General features: G+C 57.9%; 1 protein-coding gene across 4 annotated transcripts in view; it reads right to left on the minus strand.

The window, feature by feature from the left end:
* The window catches only part of PLCG1 (phospholipase C gamma 1), a 51,458-nt gene extending 35,328 nt beyond the window's left edge, over positions 1 to 16,130 (minus strand). For all 4 annotated transcript variants that reach the window (XM_074605819.1, XM_074605817.1, XM_074605818.1 and 1 more), the window contains exon 1: positions 15,855 to 16,130. In XM_074605819.1, the coding sequence (XP_074461920.1) occupies positions 15,855 to 16,056 (202 nt within the window). In that variant the 5' untranslated portion in view covers positions 16,057 to 16,130. The remainder of the gene's footprint in view (positions 1 to 15,854) is intronic.
* Between the last annotated feature and the right edge of the window lie 2,336 nt (positions 16,131 to 18,466).

The raw sequence follows: 18,466 nt of genomic DNA on the forward strand, positions 1-18,466 counted from the left end.
TTAAAGACCCTGGGCAGGGACACCTCCCACTACACCAGGCTGCTCCAAGCCCCATCCAACCTGGCCTTGAACCCCTCCAGGGATGGGGCAGCCACAGCTTCTCTGGGCAACCTGGGCCAGTGCCTCACCACCCTCAGAGTGAAAAATTTCTCCCTGATACCTAATCTAAATCTCCCCTCTTCTGGTTTGAAGCCATTACCCCATGTCCTATCACTACATACCCTTCTGAAAAATCCCTCCCCAGCTTTCTTGTAGGTCCCCTTCAGATACTAAAAGACCACAATAAGGTCTCCCCCGAGTCTTCTCTTCTCCAGGCTGAACACCCCCAACTCTCTCAGCCTGTTTCAGAGGGCTCCAGCCCTCTGACCATCTTTGTGGCCTCCTCTGGACCTGCTCCAACAGGTCCATGTCCTTGATGCAGGTAAAGCTATTTTCCCCTCCAGATTCAGCTCAGTTGTGTCTCAGGTTGCTCCGGCGAGTTGTTTCATCTCACCTGCTACCCACAAGCAGCAAACAGCAATTTTTGCTCCGAGCCACTGCATTTTGCCATGAAGCAACTTTCACATCAGCTCTACCCCAGAAACAGCAACATCCGTGCAGAGAGCACCTTGGGAGAGAAGATGCTGGGTACAAAAATAGCTCAACGGGCTGGAGATGGGGCGACAGGGAGCTCCCAATTAGCCAGGATGACTGGGACAAGCCTGGATCCCGACTCAGATCCTGGCTCACCTCTCAACGATCTCTCCGTCAATCAGCGCGGAGCAGGAGGATTTTGGCAGAGAGCTAAAATGCCGCCCTGGGAGCCAGCACCTCTGCCAGGCCACCGACGGCCCACGCGGGGCACGCAGGGACGTGCCGGCTGCTCTGCGGGCACTGCTGCTTCCTGCCCGCGCCGCCCGCCATCGCTGCGCCCCTGGGCCACGTGTCCTGCAGCTGCTGAGCTCCAGTTCCTCCCCCTCTTTTCCCTCCCCCCAAATCCTTATCAACTGCAGAGGAAACTAGAGGAGATGCACAGGGAGATTAGGAGATGCTACGCAACTGCATCGCTCCGCCGGTCGGAGGAGAGGATGCGAGGAACCACCCTTCCCTCCTCCATCCCACGCACCCATGTTACGGGCTGGAGCAGGGAGGCAAAGGTCCTGCCCAGACATCCCCCTGCTCCTACAGGGCACTGTGGACCTCTCTCCAGGCTGACCCGGACCTTGCTGCTCCACCAGCTTCAGCCTCACGCAAGGTGGCCTTCAAGAGCTCACAAACATCCTCCCGCTGCTAGAAGCAGAGGTAGCTGTGGGCTGGCAGCTGCCCGTCCTGTCTCGTCAGCACATCTCGCTCTCAGCTGCGAGAAAAAAACCCAAAGCTGAGCAAGTGAGCAAAGCAGGATGCTGCTATCTCACAGCCTCTGCCCACAGCCCAGCGCAGACTGGGGACCTAAAGGCTGGCAGTTTCCACCCTGCTGGTCTCAGCCTTCCCAGGGACAACTTCATGTTCAGACCCCCCTGGCCGGAGCCACCCTCCCTGCCAGCGCTGCCACCATGCCCGTCACCACCGCTTGGCCTCAGCGCAGCCGAGAAGGTGGTGTTGGACCCATCTCTGCCTCTGGTGGGCTGCATGACCTTGGGCAAAGCACTCCAGCTCCCTCCCCAGCCTCCACTGCACAGCCCCCTCGGCTGCACCCCTGGAGCCGTGGGGACGGGGAGAGCGTGTCACCGGGGGAGCACATGGCCCAGAGCTCCTGCTACAAACGCCACACGGAATCACGGAATCTTCAGAGTTGGAAGGGACCTCTAGAGATCATCTAGTCCAACTCCCCTGCTAGAGCAGGATTACCTAAAGCACATCCCTCAGGGCTGCATCCAGGCGGGTCTTGAAAATCTCCAGAGAAGGGGACTCCACAACCTCCCTGGGCAGCCTGTTCCAGTGCTCTGTCACCCTCACCGTAATGAAGTTTTGCCGTGTATTTGAACGGAACTTCCTATGTTCTAGCTTGTGCCCATTGCCCCTTGTCCTGTCACTGGGAACCATTGAAAAGAGCCTGGCTCCGTCCTCCTTAAACCCACCCTTTAGATACTTGTAAACATTAATCCGGTCCCCCCTCAACCTTCTCTTCTCCATGGCATGTCCAGCCCAAAGCCAGACAAGAAACCACAACAGCAAATAAAGCAAAGGTGGGACACTGATCCCGAGACACGGTTGGTCACTTGTTGGAGTCACAGCTCAAGCCCCTGGAGAAGCATCAGGAGCCCCCCAGTCCCAAAATCCTTCCATGTCCCACAAGCAGCCCTGTCTCCAGGCACCTCTGCCAGCACCTCTCTGAGAGAGGGAGGAAGAAGAGCGGCTTGGGAGAAACCCCCCTGTACATCCTGCCCTAACGCTGGCTAATGGCCAGCAGTTAATTAGGAGGGTTATTACAAGGACCACCTCCACACCCCCCAGAGGTACCAGCTCTCCTCTCTCCCGGCTGCTCTCTCCCCTCAGGCTGTTTCTCTGCCAGCAGGGCCTTTAGCAGGGGTGTTTGCAAGGCACACGTGAGCTTGCTGGATGCAAAAAGCAAGCGTTAGCCTAGTCCTGCAGCCAGGCTCTCCTTCCTGCGCAGATGAACTTCTCATACAGGACACTACGCTCCTGCTGGCTTTCCCAGGCTTTCTCCCACGTCACTGGAAACGGAACATCCCATGCAAACTGGTCGCTGGGGCTCCCTTTTCAGCCTGAGGAGGGACGGGCACTTCCGTCCAACCCTACACAAGCACATAAGGTAGGTGGGAAGAAACTTCTTAGGAGACATCTCTCTCCCACGACTACTGGAGAGAGCACACCTGGCCCATGCCTCATCTCTGGGGTGGACGGCAGGGAACATTGTGGAAAGAGCAAAGAACAGGGCGAGCCCATTTGGTATCTCCTTCCAGATACCCTCCCACCATCCAAAACTCTGCACTTTGGGGTCTCTCTCAGAGGTTATCTTGTCTATGGCAAGGTGCAGGCACCCAATTTTAGGACCGCCACTATGAGGAGGGGTGGGGTGAACCCCCAGCAACACGAAGAGTCTGCAAAGTATGAGAGCAGAGTCACGGTTCCCAATGTGGACTTCACCCAGCTCAGTCCTGGGTCTGGGAAGCACAAACCTCTCCCTTGCTGGACACCAGCAGCCCCTGCCCCTCCAGCACAGCCCTGCGAGGGCAGCGGTGGGCAGCTCGAGGAGACAAGCAGCTAGATGGCAAAAAACAGGTGAGGGCCCCAGCAGTCCCCCTCCTGGGATGCTCTGGGGCTCCCTCTTGTCCTCCATGGAAATTCTGTCTGCATGAAGTCATGGAGCTTCGTACCAGGATTTCTGGATTGTGCTGGGCATCCAGGGCTGCCGGCCGTATCCACTCCCACACGCAAGGCTGGCACCCAGGAGAGCACTGGACTTGTGTCACCTTCACCATGCAGCACATGGGAGCATGTTTTCACCCCAAATATAAGCAGAGCTGCTCCAGGTAGGGTAAGCCCCACGCTTGCACAGACGCTGCTCTGAAGAAGTCCGTGTCCCGTCCCTAGATGAAATAAGGCTGGTGGCAGCCTGCAGAGCCACCCTTCATCAGCCAGTCATCAGCCTGGTCTGTTTGAGAGGCACAAGCTTCCAGTGACTCAAATGGAAAGGGGAAGCTCGGCACTGGTGCTTCTGGACAGACGGTCTGTCTAGGGATGGCTCCACAAGCCACGGCCAAGGTGACCTTCTTCCTGCGCGGCATTGAGGGCTCCATCCCCCTCAGTCCTGCCTGGATGAGAAACGTAATGACCTTACAGGAGCACAGTATAACAGTGGGAGGATGGGGGAAGCTGAAGATCTCCTCTGGCCTGCCTCTCTCCGCGGCTGCGCAGCGGTGAGGAGATCTGAGAGGTGCTGCGGAGGGCAGGGATGGATCAATGGGGCACCTGCCACAGCGCTGCGTCTCGGCACGGAAGGGGGTGAGATGCTCAGGAAAGCTGCTCCCTGTGCAGGTGTCCCCCATCAAAGGGCCCAACAGGGAGCACTTCTGTGCAACATCCCCACATCCCTCTCCTTGGGCTTAGAGGGGCACTGATGTCCCCAGACCCTCAGCCAGCTGGAGGACTCCCACCCACTGCCAGCACTGCCTGGGAGGGGAAAGGGGATGGGACCAAGCAGACTGGCAAAAAACAAGCAGGAAAGAAGGGCAGACATGGCAATCCAACCAAAGGCACAGCTCACCAGCTCACAGCCTGACAGCCGGGGGCACGGCAGGGCCAACGAGGAAGCCCTGGCAAAGGTAGACCTGGGGACCTGGGTGTCCGACAGCGGCAAGCTCTCCTTGGAGCTCTTTGGGGATTTTTGCACCAACATAGGTGCCTTCTCGACTCTTTCATGCCTGGGGAGTCATGCCCCACCACAAAGCAAATGGAGACAAGAGTGACCACACACTGTCCCCAAGACAGGGCACAAAAGTGAGGAGTGAAAACTGAAGGATGGAAAAGATTTGTCACACTGGCAGCAAATGCCAGTGATCTTCAGATGCCGTGACTCAGTATTCTTCCATCCCACCAGTCGATGCAATCAAGTTTCCGTGACAGCAATTTAACAGCAAAGATGACTGCTGGCCAGGACACCCAATGGGCAGCAGAGAGATGGCTTCTTCCTGTGCCTACCAAGGCTTGAGCTCTTCAGTGTCAGGGTAAAGTTGGGAAGAGAAGACTAGGATAAAGATCCCATCTGCTGCTGAGCCATTTGAGGTCACCACAACAGCCAGACCTCTTCCCCCACCATGCTCAACTCAAAAGCTGTTTTGAGACAGCAAGGACTGAGTATTCACTAAAGCCCAGATGTGATTTCCAGATGCGTGCCCTCCCCTAGATCTCCCTGTGTGCCACTATCTGCAGCAGAGGCCCCAGAGGGCTGTACCACGTCCACCTCCTCGTGTCACCTCCTCCTCCTCAGACTCTCCATATGAGTCCCTTCCCACCACCACACCATGAACCAAAGAAAGAGGCAGAGTTACCAGAGCGGCTGCTGGTGATATCAAACCTGCTCTGTCCCAAAGTGGTTAAAAATGGAAGCAATTAATCTCCTCTTCCCTTTTCACCAGTTTTGCTCTATCTGCACTGACCACGCTGGAACCATTGATGGTGCTGGCTTCACCTTCCATTGCCAAGGCAAGAGTATGGTTGATAACCAGTCAATGGCCCCTTCTTACAGCACCATCCAACTGAAGATCTCCAGGCACTGAGCAGATACTACCTAAGCCACACACAACCCTAGCAGGAGACATTATCTTCAGTTTGCGTGGGAGAAGCAGAAGCTCTTGGCAATGGTCTTCACACCAGGCTCCTCTACCACTTGGGTTTGGTTTTTTTCTTAATGGCCTCACCTGGGATTTATTTGATCCCCAGGATTGGAGACCTCCTCCTCCTTGTACACTGACCTGCTCCATGGTTCGTACAAAACCTGATGGGCCAATGCTCCAAAATTTCACACCCTCATCTCTAGGCCTTTTCATAACATGCCCCAGAGCCTGAGCTGCTGGGGATGACGGGGACCATACTCCAACCAGCAGCAAGACCTTGAGAACAAGCTGACACAAGGCATTAAATGACATATGAGACATCAAAGGGATGGGGAGATAAAACAACTTCTGCTGCTTTGCTGGGACACAGAGCCAAGTTTTGTCCCAGCAGAGCCAACCCCCCAGTGCCCAGCAAGCCTGGGAAGCCCAGCACCGCTCAGGGAGCCGGGATGGCTTTTTTGGTCCTCTGAAGCTGAGGAGGGCTGTGAGCTGGCCGGGATTAGCAGGACAAGAACTGCAGGCTCAAAGGAGAGGGGGGTACCCAAAGTACCCCGGGATCCTGGCCAGAGGAACCAGAGGTGGATGAGTGATGCCTGCGGGACAGGCGCTGGCAGAGGTATCAGAGCACAGCAGCTTGCAGAGAAGAGGCAGCAGGATCTCTGCTTCTGCTCCGACGCAGCCCAAGAGCACGAGAGCCTTGCCCCTTGCTTGCACCGAGAAGGACCATGTCAGGCAGCGGCTGAACACTCAGCAAACAAACCGAGCCGGTCCCCACCCCACCTCTCCGCCAGCTGGAAAGCGGGGTTACAGGGCTCAGATTCACAGGGCAGGGTGCCAAGGGGGTTAAAGTCCTCTCAGACATTCCGTGCTTCCCACACGGATGAGCTCCTGCCTGCAGCCACCCCAGTTATCTGACCTGGCTTACAGACTGGGGACCACACGTGCGGAGACACCCCCCAGAGAGGGCGAGGAGGAGGGATGAAGGATGCACCGGCACAGGCAGGAGGGATGTCCTTTAATCACCACATCACCCTGCACTTCTGGGAGCAAGTAAACAGGAAAAAGGCTCTCAAGCAGCTGCTCTACCCAGCATCCCCGCGGCATAGCCTGCCGCCACAGCTTTCCTTGACATCCCCTCTCGGTGACAAGGATTTCCAACCCTGGCCGGTCTGGCCCTAGCATGGATAAATGCTCTAATGGAGCAGGACGGGGCCCTGCCCGGCGCAAGCCCAGGAGGAGAGGAGCAAGGCACACGGGAGAGTGAATCGGGGCAGCTCCAGCAGAGATGGAGAGCAGGACACCACCACGCTGGAGCAGCTCACGGTGTCAGGAGGCAACAGTGCAGCCACAGCACAGCAGTGCTCTCCCAGGGGACTCTTGCCCCCGTCCCTCCAGGTGCCACAACCCTGGCAACAGCGCAGCGGGATGGATGGTGACCGCGCATCCAGCTCCTGGGTGATGGGTCTTGAAGCTAGAGGGAAAAGGCAACCTGAGGCAGCCTCAGGCCCTGAGGAGAATTCACCCCATGGGGCGCTTGCCCAAGGGCCACGGGTGGGAGGGTGGCAGTGACCACATCTGCGGGGAGGCAGCGGCCCCGCAAACACCCCAGTGCGGGTAAAGGCTGGGGTGGGCAGAGAGGCTGAGCTGCAAACAGGAGGCAGCACAGCTCTGGGCGCGATGACTTTGTGTGTCAAGCCAGGAAAAAAAAAAACGTTACATTCCAATAAAAAGAAAATAAATGCATTTGTAATGAGTTGGAAAGAAAGCATAACCCATAAGGCCCGGTCCTGCCCCTTCTGCCATGGCTGTTACCCATTTTGTCCTCAAGGCCTGGGGACAAAGTCAGCCCAGCAAAGCATCATCCCGGTCACGGACGCTCACATGCTGGACCGCAACCTCTGCGGGGTCAATCTTTAAAACAACAATGGGGGTTTGCCTGCCTGCGGGCAGCCAGCCCTGCCTCGGGGCACCGCATTAACAACGCCAGACGAGGCGACTGACCAAAACCTCAGAACCACAAGTGTTGGCAAACAGAAGGTAGGAGCTGCAGAGGAAAGCAAGGGAGAGGTCCTCTCCCGCCTCTGGAAGGCTTTCCACAGCTCTCCAGCCAGCTCGACTCAGGAGCCTCAGCTCCAAATGGGGCTGAGGGGCCACCAGACCACACAGGCAGCAGAGACGGAGCTGAAAAGCAATCTGAAAAATCACAGGGACTTTGCGGAGTGCGAGTTGCCAGCTTCGTGAAGCTCTGCTGATTTCCACAGATTTCGAGCTGCCGGCTTCTGCCAGAGACTCCAGCCCTTGGCCTGTTGCTTTTTGATTGCTCCACGTGAGCACAATCACGCGTCCTCACGTTGATATGCGACGGGGTTACATCAAGGGGCAGCAAGGTGCCCAGAGATAAGGAGAGCTGGGACAGGAGGGACGAGCCCTGCCTGCAGCTCCAAGTGCTGGGGGATCTTCAGAACAGCAGAAAATTCTCAGAAATGCGGAAGTTTCTCATTTGAATCAATGTCCCAAAGCTCAGAATAGTAGTATTTTCCATGCAAACCAGCTCTTTGTACAACATAAAGATCCTCAAAACGTAAAAAGATTAAAACCATTTTGAAGGAAAGCCTTCTCCAGCAGTGCAGTCCCTTTGGGAATGGCCGTTGTCACCGCGTCCACCTCCCGAGGGCTCTCCCCAGCCTGGAGACACCGTCCCGCCGCTGCCTGATGTAACCCCTCCGGCAGAGAAGCCACGCTCGGCGGAACAGATGAGCAGGGACGTCGGAGAGAAGGAAAAGCCATGAGATCACCCACCCCCGGCAGGGTACAGTCACCGCGCAGAGGATGTGCTAGATGTTAAACTGATCTCATGGGCGATACTGGCAGGAGAGAGCCAGCAGCAGCAAACACCGCGACCAAGTGAGCCAAAAAGCCTCACAGGTAGGTGTTTGCAGGTTTCTGCGAGCATCCCTGGCTGTCAGATACCAAATCAGCTCAGTCCGTACAGCTGCAGGTATCTGTCGAACACACAAACCTTTCCTCTTTTATGCTTCTTTAGACAGGCATCCTTCTGGTTGCTCTGTTTCAGCATCGTCTTCTGCCATCCGCTCTCTGAGCATCTTTGGCCAAGGGGAAGAAGGGAGGATGTGTGGGGGGGTAACTTTTCAAAAGCATCGTAAGGACTTCAAAATTTAAGCCCCGCTGATTTCTGCTGCCCTAAAACCTGAGAGCACACTAGAAAAGAAAAAAAAAAAAACTCTCCACTGACTTGAGACATTTCCTTTTATTGTATAACAAGGTTCAGCTGATGGTGTCAACTCAGTGCCACATGGGGGTTTTTTGTGATGGAAGCCCCACAACTCTTCACCGCACGCTGCAAGCTCTTCCTGGACTCCCCACACCCCTTCATCATGTGCTTCACACCAGGTCCTACCGAACCCACAACGGTGCAGGGACGGGGACGCGGCACATGGGGCTCACTGCAGCCCCAGCCAGGCCACACGGCTCCAAGGAGCACTGTCACACACCTCCGGACCCAAACCACCTGCCCACCTTTTGGCTGACCTGACACTAAGCAGAGACCATCGCCGTTGGCCCCTTCCTCTAATGAGCTACGGCCCACCAGCGGTGTGGTCCTGCCGTATTCCTACAGCCACGAGGACTGGCAACCACCATGCTCGATGCTGGGCTGATCTGGATGAAGTCTCACAGGTCCTGCCAGCCACTTTCGTGGCCTGGATGAGGTGCTCAGCACAAACTGCAATACCGACCCCAGGAGGATCCCACTTTGGCAGAGACAGAGGAGATGGACACAATCTCCGCTTCCAGCAGCTTCAGAAGATACCATCCACGGGCTGAGCTGCTGCAGCTGGTCAGGGCAGGACACAAGCAGAAGCTTGTGTGATGTAGCCCAAACTTTAAGGCAGTCCCAACCGAGCGCTTGTACCCACAGAGATCCTGCTCCATCCCAACTGCTGGCAAGTTTTACATCCCGGCCCAACTGCCCATCACGGTGCAGCGGTGTCCCTTGGGTCACTTCCCAGGGGACACAACAGTCCCAGCACTGTCTAGAGAGGAAGGTCCCAGCCAAAGAGCGGTGCCCGAGTTCCCAGGATCACAAAAATTAAAGGAAGGCTGCACCCCTGGGACAACTCGGTGGTGGAGCCTGCTCTACCACACGCAATGCTTGGGGAAGGGGACCTCAGCACTGCTCAGGGACGGGGACTTTAGCATCGACCCCCGCCTCCAGACTCCTGCTGAGACGGCCAGCAAGCCTTTTCTCCTCCATCTGCAATCTGCGAGATATGCAGAAGGTCACACGCCTGCTGGCGCAGGGACAGGCGATGGCATCGCTAACAGCCAGCACGTCTTGGGGATGTTCGCAGTGCACACCACTGCGATTAGATAACGGAGCTGAGCAAACGCTTCGCCGATAAGAATGACACCCCCCCACCACCACCACCGTGCAGGCAAGGGAGCTTAAACAAAGCAGTAAAAAGGTCAGAGATTGGGTTGGGCGGCCGCTGGCTCAGCTCGGAGATGGGGCACGTTAAAAGCCCTGTACGAAATCCCGCGACAAAACCGCCCCCAGAGGCGGGAGGCGACGGCACGGAGCAGGCGAGGTGCTGCCCTGCAGAGCCAGATGTTCAGCTCCAGCTTACTGACATGCTCCTCTCGCCACACGTGGTGTCCGGCCAACGCAGGGGAAGCCGAGCCACATCGCATCTGCCCTGAAAAACCTGGAGCGCTCAGGCCCTCGGCGTAGGTGAGAAGGAATCAGCCCGACACCACGCAAAACCTCTCCAGCAGGTTTTAATTAGCGGGCTTAAAAACCCATGAGCCAATAGCTTCCACGTGGCTGACTGGCTCATGAAGGAACCAGATGGATGGACAACATGGGTGCGGGTACCACAGCGGAGCACAGGTCTCCCAGCCGGCCAACCTCAGGCTGCTCTCCAGGCTGCAGAGAAGCTTTTGGGATGCCAAGGGAGGAGGTAATTTGTGAACCTGCCTTCCTACCACATGAGGTAGGGGTCTTCTAACCTGTTCCTCCCTCCTGGAGTACACTACCGAGAAGAGAAAGGAGATGACAGAGGGATGTAAAGCGAAGGAAAGAGGCTGTTTCAGTGTGGAGGTGAGAGCAGAGCTCGTTCTCTTTCCCCAGTTTAACACAAATATCCCAGTAAGCAGGAAGGGGACTGGTAACGACACCAAAAAAAACCCTTCACTCGAGAAAAATCCCATGGCAGAGCTTCAGTGGGGGAAGCTTTAACCATTACGATGGTCACCAGCCGTGCTCTCGCCTCCCCACACCGGCAGCGTCTGCATCCCCGGCTCGAGGCGCCTCGGGAGCAAGGAGCTGCCTTCCTCCCAACCCCGGGGGCCATGGAGCAGGGGGGGACCCACCGCAGCAGGACCCGTCCCGCACCCCAAGAGCATCCGACTCGGAAGTTGCTTTATCCTTGAAAGCCATTTCTGCCTTGCTCGCTTCTCAAGGGCTCCAAGCCCCTCAGCTTATTCAGACGGCCTCAAAACAATAAAATTCTTAAAAATTTTCAAAAAAAAGAAAGCCAAGCCTCCGTGGATTAATAAAAGAGGAAGGTAGTTGGAAAGGATGAGGCGAGTACGAGCCACCCTTCGGAGTCACTTTGTATTAATATTTCACGGTTCCTGCCTTTTCTTTTACACAGGCGACGGCTTTTCTCCACCTCCACGGGACCGAGCTCACTTCGCCGAAAGCAAGAATGCAACCAGGGTTTTTTTCGAGGTGGGTTTCCCCCCCCCCCACCTCTTCCCTATAAAACAAACATCTGCTCCAAATTTTCAGCTCGCTCTCTGAGCAACCTCTCTGAATTTTCTGACGTGTTTCAAGGCAAACAGATCAATTAGAAGCTGGCCTATAACCTCCCCAGCATGTGAAGTTATGAATGCAAGACCCTTTTATATTTAAAAAAAAAAAAAAAGAAAAAAAAAAGAATTACGTAACACAGGAAGTTTTTTTAAAAAAAAAAAAGGCATAAAAGACAACTGACTCGAGGGATTAGCTCTACTTTGCTTTGGGTGATTAACAAAAAGAATAGAAAATTATTACAGCTTTTCCCATCCTAACAGCCCGGCCCTCTGCAGAGTTGATTAGCAAGGAAGCAATGCATTGGTAATTAGAGCTGGCTGAAACACTTTTGGATAAAAACAAATATTAATTGAAAAAAAATTACTTTTTTTTTTTTTCCCCTCTTTTTTGCACAAACCAGGACTGCGTTTTGCACAGTTTCAGTTTTGATAAAGCCCAGGAGAAGGAGGTGATGGCTTTCCAAAGCGAAAGGCTTCCCGCACAGACCAGTTTGCCCCTCCTTCCCGTTCCTCCGCCGGTCCTGCTCCCGGACAGCCAGGGCGCTCTGGAGCGAGCTGAGGAGCTTAACGAAGAGCAGGAGATGGGCCCTTTCCAACAGAAGAGGTTCTTCATCTGGGAGCCCAGCTGGCTGGAGCCCCCGCGCTGCCCGCTGAGTCAGAGCTGCTGGCGGAGGGGAGGCGTGGGGGTCACACACGGCGACAATTAACACACAAGGTCACCCTTTATGCAACGCTCACAAAGCCCTACACAAGGGTGACAAAGCAAGGGGATGAAGAAGAGGGCTGCCACACCAGCAAGGGCTCCCCACATCCCTCCGGCACCAACGTACCACAACCCCAACACCTCGCAGGCAGGAGGAAGGCAAGGCTGGGCTGTCCGATGGTGGCCAACAACGCTGGCTGGTTGCCTGTACATCTATAGCATGCGTGGTGGTGACACCCAACCCATCAAACACAAGCTACTCCCCGGTTGGCATCCCTCCGGTCCCATCCCACCGCTGTTAAGAGATGCTGTTCAACGCTAAGTGCTCTCTCCATACGTGCCAAAAGCTCCTTCCAGAGGCCAGCTCGGATCCCGCCCGCTTCGGTGACTAACTTGACATAAAAGATGTCCCATCACCTCTGAAAGCAGCTCTGCAGCCACAAACCCGTCCGGTCAGGGAGAAGCCGTCAGACCGACAGCACACCACCGCTGAGGCATCAAAGGCACGGAGGGTGGGGTGGACCTTCCTCCAGGCGTGCTCCTCTCCAGCGGTGGGGTGACCTGAAGCCTGCCCAGGCGCTGCTCCCCTGGAAGCGCCAGGTCAGCCTGCACCAGAAAGCCAAGCCCCACCAAAACGTGGTGGAGGTGACAGCAAACAACTGGTTGACTATTGCAACCACCCCAGAGTTCAGACGAGATCAGAAGTACTGACAGACACGCACCTGCAGATCCTGGGGAGGCAGCGGCTCCACGACACTACCCACAGTGATGTCGAAGCTCTGAACCGAGCAGCACTGCGCCAAGGAGGGGTGACTGTGGCTGTGCCCAGAAGCCCTCTCCTCCCGGCACGCCGCAGCTTTAACCCACGTGCCTGAGGCCACCTGGAGACGAGCCAACTGACCCTCTGTCCCCTCCTGCACTGCCTACCACAGCAGCAGGAGGCTTCCCCAGCCGCAGCCACTGGGGCTGTGCTCTTCCCAACAGGGTCAGTAATGGAGCCAGGTCCTCCAGCACTGCCCACCCCTCCTTGGGACAAATACACATCTCATTTCTGCAAAACCCACCAGGTGCAGAGAGGGGAGCACTGATCCTCCATGCTGAGGCGTTCATGGAGACAGATACCTCTCCAAGACACGGCCATCAACACAGACATGCCCAGAGTCCAAGACTTCCATATGTGATATACTGTGGATAGTCACGTGTTCTGAAACGGATAAAAATGCAGGATCATTCCCACTTAGAAAACTAACTTGTGTCCAGGGGGTTCTGAAGCTCCTTGCTGGTCTCCATACCTCATGAAACACAAGAGCATTCACTACCAACCCATGAACACAGCAGTCTTTGACCTGTAGAACCCCAGACATTGTCCAGTGGAGATCCTGTTCCAAGGGAAGGAACGTCTCACCTCCTGACAGCTGGCTGCTCTCCTCGCTCATGGCTTCCCTCACATCGCAAGTTAGGGCCAAACCAGCACTGCCATGAAAAGCAAACCCCAACCTTCCTGCCAGCCCCAACCTCCTGCTCCCCACGCCAGCGCAGCTTGTCTTCATGGGGAGAACTGGGTCAGTCATTGCTCATGGTTAAAACCACCCTGCACTGAAAGTGATTAGCTTGACTCCAGATCACTTCCCCCTCTGCCTCCCACCACGGCCATGCGAACCCTGTGCCAGTAACAGTTGGTCTTCAAGGGGGGGATGAATCAGGAGGGGAATACATCAGCGTATTTGCCACGTGAAGTAGAGATGTCACACACCTGGATTTTCCCCGGCATCCTTTTTCCGACCAGAAAGCACATCCAGATAAAAATAGGGAAGCTGGCCAACAACCCAGTATTGCTGGCCATTGATCGCGTGCCTTTGCCTCGCCTGCCTAGATACACAGTCACTATTTGTGTACACAAGCTGATAGTTCCACCTGGAGCTCTCACGCTTCTGTCCAGGAAGTGTTGAAGCAAAGCTCTGCTTCTCAGCCCTGTGAAGGAAGAGGGGGGAGAGGATGGGTGCTGCTCGGGGTGCTGGGTGGCACCAGAGGAGGGGACTGAGGACAGGCTGAGATGCTCGGCTGCAGAGAGGAGGCCATGGGCAAAGCATCCGACATCAGAGAGATGGTGCTGAAGATACGGCTAAAGCCCTCTCTCTCCAGCATGGCCCATCTCACCTCTCGGGAGGGTTGCACACACTGCGGGAACATCAACGCGCGTTGGGAGCCCAAAGCCCATGTCCACCAGTGGCCAGCTCACCTTCAGCATAGCAGAGGAGCCCCAAGTAACTTTCCACTGTGATGTTTAAAGGAACACGAGGGAACTGGCTGTCCTGCATTCCCCAAATCTTGCTTTTCTTTCACTAGAAACCTGTGGATTTGATTCTTTTTTAAATTTGATCATCTCGGTCTCTGGGAGACGCTCTCTGCTTTTACTGATCCGCTCTTGGCTGTCTGCAGAGCACAAGAAGTCCTCCCTGCCACGCCATTCTCGTCATTGTGACCACCACAGTTGTGGTACAGAAGTTAAAGTTCTCTAAATTCCCCCAAAGTTAAGGTCCCAACCTTACAAGGACTGCAGCACGTGCTTAGGTCTGCCCACAGGAACAATCACCCACATAGACATCGGTGGGGACATCTGTCCCACCGTGGACACACACGTGGTCTGCAGACACTGCCAGAAACCAGTGCCTCGCCCACAAAACAAACGGGTGCTTTGCCTTAGTTTAAGAACAACTTAAACCCAGGGCCAACAGGGCACCGCACTCTCCTCCTCTCCCACTGCCTCAAAGCTCTTAGATGCCACCCTGAGAAAGGTATGGGCGAGCTTCACGTCCTGGTGATGCTAACGGAGCCCACGGCTCCATCCAGATCTGCCTGGAGGTGCCTCCGGGCAGAAGCTAGAGATCTCCAAGGGTCTTAAGGCAAACCAAAGCCACAAACTGGAAACACCAGCATTTTGCGGTCCTGCCACAGAGACATGACCGTCATCTCCACCTCCTTTCTCCACCTGAGCCCCCTAGCAACACTAAGAGCATCCAACCTTTCCACCCTGGGCCAGCAGCACTTGCAGCACAAGAGAGAAGACAACCCCTCCATGGCCTTGCTGCACCTCAGTCGCATCCCTCAGCGTGGGGAAGGCCACTGTGCCAAGGCCAGCGCCAGGACCTATGTCACATCGCCTCGGCGCACGTCCCCTCTTCCTCGCCTCCAGCATGGGACAGAGACACTGGGCGCGTGGGGGCGGGAAAGGTAATTTAAGAGAAACAGCAGTAACCTAGGAAACCAACGCCGAGGTTAAAAGTTTCCCAGTGCAGGGCCTCCCTACTCTGTCTCCCCCTTCCCACCCATATCTTTGTGGTTTTACGCTCACATTTCTTATGCATCTTTTCCCCTGCCCTCCTGGCGCGGGAGGTCCACGCCACGCGCGGGAAACCAAAGCCAGCAGGATGCTGTGCCCGGCGGGCGAGCAGGACCCGGCCCTAGGCTGACCGTGCTCCATCGGCCCCCATCCCATCACGCAGGGGCAGATGCGCCAAGGGGAGAAGGGAAGAGGAGGGAATTACGTTACAATATTTTGGGGTTGTTTTTTCTGCCTTTTGCCCTTTCCGTTTCAGCACATCTGTTGCTCCCAGGTGGGCTCGAACTAATCCTGTCTCCCTTTAAGGCTCCTTTACGGCTTTGAGGTGCTGTTAGCCAAGGGGAAAAGGCACCTAGTTTATCCCGGGGGAAGTTCGATGCCGGGGAGGGATGCGGAAAGTCGGGAGGCGGCGCCGGGGGCGGCCATGGCGGTACCCGGCCCGCGCATCCCCCGGGCAGGGACACCGTCCCCCGTCCCCCCATCCCCGACCTGCTCCGCGGGGGGATGCCGGGCACAAGTTTGGGGCGGTTTTTTTCCCTTTTCTCCTCCCCACCGAGCCTCCCGTTCGGCTTCCCAGGACGGCTCCGGCCGGGGCCTCCCCGCACCCGTCTCCCCGCGGGATCCGCAGCCCTTCTCCTCCCCTTCCCCCCCCCCCCCCCCCCCCCCCCGGTTTTCCCGGCCCTTCCCCGCCCGCACTCACCGGCTCCCTCGATCTTCTCGGAGCCGCGGCTCCAGGTGACCTGCCGCGTTTCCAGCTTCACCTGGAAAGTTTTCCGTTCGGGTCGCTGCGACTTTTTAGAATAAAAAAGGGTCATGACGGTGCCCACCTCCAAGCTGCGGCAGAGGTGGGCTGCCTCCGCCTCGCTGGGGGCTCCGGGGCCGCTGCCCGGCCCGGCCGCCATCAGCGCCGCGAACAAAGGGGGAGCGGGAGCGCCCGGAGCGCTCAGCGCCGCCCGCCGCGCCCCGTGCCCGCCGGCTGCGGGGGGAAGGGGGGGGGGAGGAGGAGGAGGAGGAGGAGGAGCGAGGAAGGAGGAGGGGAAGGGAGGGAAAGGGGCGGTGGCGCGGGGAGGAGCGCGGCCCCCGCGCAGGGAGAGGGGGGAGGACGGGACACGGGAGGTCCCCGTGGGATGCGCGCACCCCGCAGCACGGCCCGCCCTGGGGGGGGTCGGCAGGGTGGGGTGCTGCTCAGTGTAGGGGGGTCGGAGTGCCAGCGCGCACCCCCGCGCTGGGGGGGGGCGGTGGGTGCGCCCCACGGATGGGGGGGGGGGGGGGGGGGGGCGGCGGGGGTTTGTGCCCCGCAGCACGCCCTGGGGGGCCGGGGGTGCCCCGCACCCCGCAGAACTCCTGGGGCACTGGGGGTACCCTGCACCCCACGGAGCTCCTGGGGCACTGGGAGCGCCCTGCAGCACCTGTGGGGCACTGGGGTACCGTGGACCCCCCAGAGCTCCTGGGGCACTGGGGGTACGCTGCACCCCGCAGCACGCCGGGGGTCCCAGGGTCCCCGGTGTGCCACACACCCCGCAGCACAGGGGACGACGGGCCCCTGGCACTCCACAGCACAGGTCTGTGCGGGGTCGCGGGTGCGCAACACGCCCCATGGTGTGGCACGTGCGGGGTCCCCCCGCATCCCCCAGCACCGCATCCCATGGGCCAGCACTCGGTGCACAGCCATGGGGACGGGGGGCTCAGCCCCCCGAGGCTCCCGCCGCTGCCCCCCCACCCCTCGTGCCCACCGTGTGGGGGCTGTGCAGGGCGAGTGGGCGCACGCAGGGACGCGGACATGACGAGGGCACAGGCCAGGCCAGCAGCTGCTGCCAGGAGCCATTCTCCTCTCCTTGCCCTCCTGGGGACATCCCCAGCCCTGCTGCCCTGGGACAGACCAAGCAGGGTGGCTTTTCCTGGGGACAGTCCCCTCCGTCTGGCTGCCGCTGGCTCTGTGGCATGGCTCCTGGCCTGGCTGCTGTGGCTTCCTCCTCATAAATCACGGCCGGACCTGTACCGGCAGGGGAAGCAGGATCGGGTTTGCGGGGTGGCCGGTGGCATCCTGTCCCCAGGCAGATGTGGACCCCCAGGGAGCCGAGGGTTGTGGGGGGGCTCTCCAGCCCCTCTCCGACCCCAGCGGGAGGCCACACAAAAGCGGGGTTAGCGAGGGGATAAGCGGTTGAATTCGGAAGCGTTTCAGGGCGGTTTGCTCCATTCGTGTGGTTAAAGCCTGCAATTTCCCTTTCTGCGCTGCTGGCCTTCCTCCCCGCCGCCCCGCGCCCTCCTCCCCATCAGGGTGGGCTGTGCCCTGGGGCTGCCCGGGTCTGGGGACCGCGTCCCGGGTCCGGTGCAAACACCGGGGGTGCGGTGGCGGGTCCATCACCCCCCCTGACAGGCGATGCTGGCCAGGAGGAAGGTGAGGACGGCAGCGCAGGCAGGGATTTCCTACAGGGAGAGGCTGGAGGGGATGTACCCCTATATATAAATGTATAGATAGATGTATATGGCTACGATATACACACACATGTATGCACGTGTGTTTGCAGGCCCATGGCAAGGCAGCGTGCGGCTGAGCAGCCCTTATCTCACCCTCCAGCCCATGGGTGGGTCTGGAAGGAACATGGTTTGCGAAATGAGGCACCCGTCACCGAGCGAGGGCACCCCCAATGGGGGCAGCTCCCTCCGTCCCACCGCTCCACCCGCCTCCAAAGGCGCAGGCACAAGCGCATCCCCGCACGTCCGCGCACGCACAGGCAGCCCCGCAAGGTTCATGGATGTTTCGGGTCCTACCCGATATCTGGGCACTAAAAAGGCAGGCAAGGACAAACGCACTGGGGTAAGAACCTGAACCTGACCTTATAAAGTTAACCGGTGTACGACAGCACCGTAAGGGGTGACAGGACACTGGGGACCTGCTCAGCAGAGGCAGAGCTGCCGGTGGGAGCCCCGTGGTGGCCAGGTGACACCGTGGCCACCGGCCATGGGACCCTCTGCCCGCTCCCCCCAGGGTGAGCCCCCGTGCTCCGGGCGGAGAAGCAGCTCCTCGCTTGTGACACGGCCTCGCTCGGGACCGGCAGGAAGCGGCCGGCTCCCAGTGGTCTTAAAATAGTTGAGCGTTATGGGCACACCCTTGTTTTTGAGGGCAAAAACCTGAGAAGGGAGCGCGGCCATCGAAGAAGCAAAAAAATAAAGGTAACTCCCTCACTCCCAAACGCCGCCTGTTCTCGCTGATGGAGGGCACCCATCACGGCCGGTCCCCAGCCCCGGGTGGCCGGCGCATGGAGGCGGTGGTTTGCGGTGAGGTGTCTGCGATGGATATTTTTTCTTCTT

This window comes from Larus michahellis, chromosome 12 (genome assembly GCF_964199755.1).
Source record: "Larus michahellis chromosome 12, bLarMic1.1, whole genome shotgun sequence".
NCBI classification, from domain to species: Eukaryota; Metazoa; Chordata; class Aves; order Charadriiformes; family Laridae; genus Larus; species Larus michahellis.